The 7,500-nt window shown below is 42.1% G+C and overlaps 1 protein-coding gene across 1 annotated transcript in view; it reads left to right on the forward strand.

The window, feature by feature from the left end:
• LOC138980089 (uncharacterized) overlaps nucleotides 1–7,500 on the forward strand; it is a 13,466-nt gene that overhangs the window by 1,463 nt on the left and 4,503 nt on the right. The window contains exons 2-5 of the mRNA XM_070352892.1: nucleotides 1,863–2,086; nucleotides 3,246–3,409; nucleotides 5,818–6,018; nucleotides 7,040–7,133. Coding sequence (XP_070208993.1) covers nucleotides 1,863–2,086; nucleotides 3,246–3,409; nucleotides 5,818–6,018; nucleotides 7,040–7,133 — 683 coding nt within the window. The remainder of the gene's footprint in view (nucleotides 1–1,862; nucleotides 2,087–3,245; nucleotides 3,410–5,817; nucleotides 6,019–7,039; nucleotides 7,134–7,500) is intronic.

Consider the following 7,500-nt stretch of genomic DNA (forward strand, 5'->3'; position numbering starts at 1 on the left):
TTCTTAATGTATAGTTTTGTGTTGCTTTATTATGAAAGAGTGGTGCCTTAAAGTATCGTTTCTAAGCGATTTTTCTTAATTTTGTGGTTCGACAGTTTTGACTTTAAAATAAACGTGAGACAAGATATTGCCGCCGTCACATGGAATAAAAAGCATAGTATCATATCTAAGAGTGTCTTAATTCCGATGCACATATTTCGAAGAAAAAGGGCATACTTTCATATCAAGCGGACTCTGACAAACTTGAACATTAGAGCTATTTTACGCCATGCTCGTTTGAGTCATCGTGCCTTTGGCGATTGGTTGGCTCACTGGAAAGGGCACAACACTGTTGCAGCCAATAGAAAGCCGGCGAAATTTATTTTTGAACATCGTCTGTCAGTAGGTGTTCGAGATGGCCTCACGCGATATGCTCGAATTCGCAATAACTCTTTTTTTTTAACCTAGCAAAACATTATTGCATCCAATTTCGTACTTCATCTTTAGAACTCATTCGCGTGCCATTTCAATACACTTTCTACGCCATTTAAGGCACACAACTTGGCTAACCTGCACACTTTTTGGATCAAAGATTTCTTCAACAGGCTACACGTGCCCGCCTTTCTTCTTCTTCTTCTTCTTCTTCTTCTTCTTCTTCTTCTTCTTCTTCTTCTTCTTCTTCTTCTTCTTCTTCTTCTTCTTCTTCTTCTTCTTCTTCTTCTTCTTCTTCTTCTTCTTCTTCTTCTTCTTCTTCTTCTTCTTCTTCTTCTTCAGCGTTCCAGAATGTTCTGGTTACGTGTGAGCTCGCTTGCCCATTTGGGTTCCCCAAACTATACTCTGAGAGCATAGTCAGCTTCACTCCGCTTTCGTTGAGTAGGCATGCTGAGTATTTTCGTATTTCCATAACCCACCGAACTCCGACATGGATTACAGGATCTTTTCCGTGCGCACTTGGTCTTGTGCTTGCGTGTACACGCGAAGGGGCTTAAGTCACTAGCAGGTCTGCACATAAGTTGACCTGGGAGATCGGAACAATCTCAACTCTTAACCCACCAGGCGGCAGCGACCGGGATTCGAATTGACGACCTCCCGATTAGGAGGTCGACGTCTTACCACCACGCCACTTCGCCTGTCACCCGCCTTTCAAATAAGGGTACCTCTAAAATCGACCTGACAAAAACGTAAGGTACCAATTTAAAATTCGACAAAAATTCAGAACAGGGACAACTTAGCAACTTTTACATACGAGAAGAGATAGATACTCAAGTTAATTATCTAATCAAAAACAGCTATTTTGCTTATTGCTTCTGTTATACCATGTCTACAGATGCAGGTGGCAATAGCATGAATGTTCGAAAACGGGAGGCTTAATAGAGTCATTTTTGATTTTTGTTGATACTATGACAACCAGCGCTATGTTCCAGCAGGGTATTTGTAGGTGAATTTGGCTGAGACTGTGGGTTGTTTGTCTGGAGTTTTGTCTGTTCTTCTACCTTCTTTTCTTTTACATTTAGTCACGTTGTGTGTCTAGTCTTCTTAATATTGTCCACTTTGAAAACGGAAAGCTTGAAGTTCTTGTGAAAGTTTCGAATTTTCTATAACATTACGGCCCATGAACTAACCCTTCTTGTCCTTAAAATTAATTTTCCGGATGTAAATTTCATATACATATTTTTTAAATCTACATATTTTTTAAATCTCAATTTAACGTTTCTTAACCATGAACTAACCCTTCTTTGTCCTTTTTATCTAAAACTAATTTCCCAATGTAAATTTCAAATACATATTTTTAAAATCTGAATTTAACGTTTCTTAACACATGACAACATATATATGTCGTTTACATTACTGTTTTTAATAATTTTTTTTTTTTTAATTTTCAGAGGTTATGGAGGGGGGCCTAGCTACGGAGGTGGGCCTAACTACGGAGGCGGGCCTCCCCACGGAGGCCGGCCTACCCACGGAGGCGCGGGAAGCGGGGCGAGCGGCTCAGGTAGCGGTGCTCACGTAGGCTACGGCAGGTACAACTACTACCCCCCTCCCCCTCCCCCCAAGAAGGATGACATGCCTCTGACCGAGCTGGATCAGCTCAACGACCGCTTCAACAGTGAGTGGAGATAAGATAAGATAAGATAAGATGAGATAAGATAAGATAAGATAAGATAAGATGAGATGAGATGAGATGAGATGAGGTGCGATGCGATGCGATGCGATGAGATACGATACGATGGGATACGATACGATGAGATGAGAATGAGATGAGATGAAATGAAATGAGAGGAGATGAGATGAGATGAGATGAGATGAGATGAGATGAAATGAAATGAGAGGAGATGAGATGAGATGAGATGAGATGAGATACATTATGAGAGCCTAAAATGGGATGACATAAACAAAACTATGAATGCATGTGATAAGACATGATTGGGTAGGATAAGTCAAGACAGGATAGGGTAAGAAACGGTATGATGAAATAGTATAAGATGATATCGGTAAAGATAACCTAATAGGATAAGATAAGACAGCAAGATAAAGAGAAGAAGACAAGACTCAGCAAGACAAAACAAGACAAGACAAGACAAGACAAGACAAAGGAAGTCAAGGGGAAGATAAAACAAAACAAGAAAATACAAGACAAGACAAGATAGCATGACATAAGAAAACTTTTGTGCCAGAACTGCTGGTCGTCGATTAGACTCAGACACGCAAACGCTTGCGTAGCGCGACTCTCGTTGCTGTCGGGTTTCCACTGGTAAGAGGCGAACCGAATCTCCCAGTATTCGGAGAATAAGGTTATAAAACAGAAATGAAATAACCAATAAACAAGTTAGTTGGTTATTGGAACGTGATATCATGGACAGAAGAAAACGTTACGTTTTGTCAATTATACACGTTCCAATTACGCACCATTCTTGTCTTCTGATTCTGAATTTTGAAACGTTAGAAGTATATATCTGGTTTATTTTATTTTTAAAATAACTAATGAAATAAATAATGGCTGTTTGACGTGTACCGTCTTTACAGTTTTCTAGATGATCAAACGTGACTCACTTTTTTCTCTCCAGAGTTCCAAATGCATACGTTGTTTTGCTCCCACCAAGACTGCAGATCTTGGCAATCGCGTGACGTAAAAACTAGATTTGATGACGTTACCCGTAGATGTTCCGTTCCCGTACACGTGATGAAAAGTTCCGCATCTAGATATATGTCTAAGAGACAAATCAGTCGATCTAATGTTAAAGTCATTGCTCTTGACTTGCCCACAGACGTACTAGATCAGCTCAAGACGTCGGCAGAGATCATCGAAGCTCTTTCCGCCCAGATGTCCCTGCAGAAGCAGTTCATCGATGCCTTCAACCTCCTCACCCAACCGGAGCTCGAACAGACTGACGTCAGCCAGAACGCCATCATCAGTCAACTGCAAGACGCGGTAAGACTTCCCTTTTACTAAATCATCAGTCAACTGCAAGACGCGGTAAGACTTCCCTTTTACTAGATCATCAGTCAACTGCAAGACGCAGTAAGACTTCCCTTTTACTAGATCATCAGTCAACTGCAAGACGCGGTAAGACTTCCCTTTTACTAGATTATCAGTCAACTGCAAGACGCGGTAAGACTTCCCTTTTACTAAATCATCAGTCAACTGCAAGACGCGGTAAGACTTCCCTTTTACTAAATCATCAGTCAACTGCAAGACGCGGTAAGACTAACCTTTTACTAGATTATCAGTCAACTGCAAGACGCGATAAGACTAACCTTTTACTAGATCATCAGTCAACTGCAAGCCGCGTTAATTTTAAACTTCCCGTTTACTAGATGGATGTATTTCGATAGACTGACATATTCTTGCGAAGGACTGCATGACTGTTGCTGCGGTGCATAGGTTATACGAGCTGAAAAACAAAGGGACGTAAGTGCTTTACATGCATTCGGTACGACATGCGCAACAAGAATCAGTGAGAGTTATGCGGAACCCTTCTCCTAGCACCTGAGATATAACAAGCAATGTATCGATTGGAGATTGGATTTCCCTTTGAGTCATGTGACGTCAGAGGCCTACAAAACTTTATAATTGGGCGTTTCAGGTTGACCGAAACTTTAATGGAACTACAAAACACACGTCATGTGTTTGATTGCATGTGTGTGCGCTGTTCAATGTCAAAACACCAACAAAGTCAGTACATGACGTGTGTTTTGTAGTTCCTTTGAAGTTTCGGTCAACCTGAAACGCCCAAATATGAAGCTTGTGTGTTTGATTGCATGTGTGTGTGCCCGGGCTCGTTCAATCGTCAAAACAACAACAAAGTCATAGTACCTGAAAGGAATTCGATCGATACATAAATGTTATTTGCGTGTTTGACCAAAATATGACATTTTACACAGATCTCGACAGTCATTGTTCACCTCGACCGCTATCGCGGTCTCGGAGAACAATGACTGTCTCGATCTGTGTAAAATGTCATATTTTGGTCAAACACGCAAATAACGTATATTGAAATAACTTTCATCCTCATGGATTTTGTTTTAGACTGACATATTCTCGCGGAGAACTGACCTTTACTCTGATCAAAACATTATAATATAAGAGACTGACATATTCTCATGGATAGGTGACTTTTACTGTGATAAATACAGTATGCTATACTGGAGTATTCAGAAGGAAAACCAACTTTTACTTCGATGGATGGATTGTAATAGACTGATATAATCTTCTCATGGAGAACTGACGTTTGAGCAAACGTCCCTGCACCATTCCATTCAGCCACCCAATAAACCACCTATCCATCCATCCATCCATCCATTCATCTATCCATCCATCCGGCACTCACCCAAAACCTGTCGCAGAATGACTGACATCTTTCCCTACATCTCCACCAACCCATCCATCAACGCAGTCACCTACTCATCAAACTACCAACCCACGCGTCCGTTAATCGATCCACTCTCCAATCCATTCACCCACACAATCACCCAACCTACACATCCATCAATTCACTCTTCATCCATCCTTCCACTTGTGCAATCACCCGCTCATCAAAGCACCAACCTACCATATCCATCGAGCGATCCATCCATTCATCAATTCATCCATCGATCCATCCATTCATCCATCCGTTCATCCATACATCCATCCATTCATCCATCCGTTCATCCATCCACCCATCCACCCCAACCCATCCATCCATCCGTCTAACCATGTATCCACCCAACCACCCACCCATCCATCCACCTGGCAAAGCATATAGTACGTATATAGAGAATACTACATGGCTTGCTGTGTCGTACCGGATTTACACGAGTTTTTTGTTTTAATATTGAACTGCGAGCGAAAGCGAGCTGTTCACTATTTGAAAAAGCAACGAGTGTAAATCTGGTACGAAACAGCAAGCCATGTAGTATTCTGTTTATCCTACATACTGTACTTACGTGTATTTGACTAAAAATGTCCTGCAGTCGAGGCAGCTAAATTGAAGACGCTTGTTTTGGAACCTCGATCTCATCTAAAGCCTTGTGCAATCTATTACGTCAAAGTAAAGAAACGTCACTCTGAAAGCGTGGCGTGACGTGTTAGTTCTAAAACTTCATGGAGGGTAATTATCGAGCGCAATTTTGTTCTTTCTATAATGACGTTTCTCTCGGTGACTTTGGCATCATAAGCAGTGGAAAAACAGGTCCCTGCCAGACTTGCTTGACATGACCTCATTTACATGATAATTATACACACATGTGATTTGAACGATTAATATCTCACGAGTGTCTCTCTCACGTATGTTGGATAAACTCATGAACACTCTTCCGTCCACCCAAAGTGCATCCGAGTTTTCCTGATGTGTGCAGATCGACGCTGTGAACACCACCCTCTCGGGAGGCTTGACTGACAGCGTGGGGGACCTCAACGCTCTGAACGACCAGAACACAGACGCCCAGACGTTGGCAGAGGAACTGTTCGCACAGGAGCAGGCCATCGACGTGGGTCAAGACAGGGACATCCAGACTCTCTACGCGCTCGCCAGAGGCCTCAAGGAGAAGCTCTTCCAGGTGAATGCTTGAAGTATATTGAGAAATTGAGGATCGGGGTGTGGGCGGGAAAGGGGGGGGGGGGGGGAGGGGGGAGTCGGGAGCAAAAATATAATATCTCGGTTATATGAATGTCACGATTGCCATCCATATTCGTCACAATGAGACACTGTAAGTGTGATTTTTACTGATAAAAATGTTTTTGCTATCCGTCTATGATGCGCATTTTCCTTTTATTCTTGAAGAATAGTGTCAAAGAATAGTAAGTTGTTTGTGTGTGTGTGTGCTTGGAGGGTAGCTCAGTTGGTATAAGACTGGGCTTGTGATCCTAAAGCCAAGGTTCCGAACCCAGGCCGGGGTGGACACGGGTCAACTTTACATGCCACAAAGCATACTGGGCTGGCTCTCTTAGAAGTGATCCTAAAGCCAAGGGTTCGAACCCAAAGTTATACGGTTATGCATGGAACACACTTTACAAATAAAAATAGTACACACATGAACATGTCACTAAAACTTACGTGTCTTGATAACAGACAGCGATATAACACATCACGCTTCACAGGAAAAGGTTTTCTGCAACATTCTTGCGCGAGCATTTCCCCAGAGCTCATAAATGAGATACAGCTGCTAAGGAGTAATTGATTTAAACGATAGAATTGTGAACAGTCACAAACTGTTATGATCAATTTGTTTGAAGTGTATAATTATTGTACGTGTGCTGCTAATAGGCCAATAGGTAAAAATCTAGTGAATGTTTTGTTTCGTAGCCTGGACAATACAGTGTTCTAGATGATCGAACGTGTAGCAAAGACCTGTACGCGTACGTGTAGATATTCTGTCACCCGTGACTCACTTTGTTTCTCCAATGTTCCAAAGCATATGCTCCCACCAAGACTGCAGATCTTGGCAAACGCGTGACGTAAAAACTAGATTTGATGACGTTACCCGTACACGTTCCCGTACACGTGGTGAAAAGTGCCACATCTAGATCTTGCTAAACTTTCTATGGAATTTCTATAAACTTACTTTTTTATGTCCACAGGTCGAGGACAATGCATTCGAGGTGTTCACAGATGCCGTGGAGAACAACGCCCAAAGACTGGCCTCTGTCTCCGCTGAGGAATCTCGTAGAGTGTGTAAGTAAAGCGTTTCTGATTCAGCTATCGCTGGCTTCTGTGAGTTCGCAGGAGTTTCGTAGAACGTTGAAGTACAGTGAGTTATTCAGACGGCTTTTTTTCTTTCTTTCTCTCTTTCTTTCTTTTTATTTTCTTTCTCTCTCTCTCCTTTTGGCTTTCTTTGTTCCCTGCTTTTTTTCTTTCTTTCTTTTTTTCTTCTTTCTTTCTTGAGTTCCGTTTGCTCCATCCCCCTCCCATCCCTCTCTCTCTCTCTCTCGATCTCTCTCTCTCTCTCTCTCTCTCTCTCTCTCTCTCTCTCTCTCTCTCTCTCTCTCTCTCTCTCTCTCTCTCTCTCTCTCGCTCTCTCTAAAAATTTCAATGAGACGGA

Source organism: Littorina saxatilis, linkage group LG11 (genome assembly GCF_037325665.1).
Source record: "Littorina saxatilis isolate snail1 linkage group LG11, US_GU_Lsax_2.0, whole genome shotgun sequence".
Lineage (NCBI taxonomy): Eukaryota > Metazoa > Mollusca > Gastropoda > Littorinimorpha > Littorinidae > Littorina > Littorina saxatilis.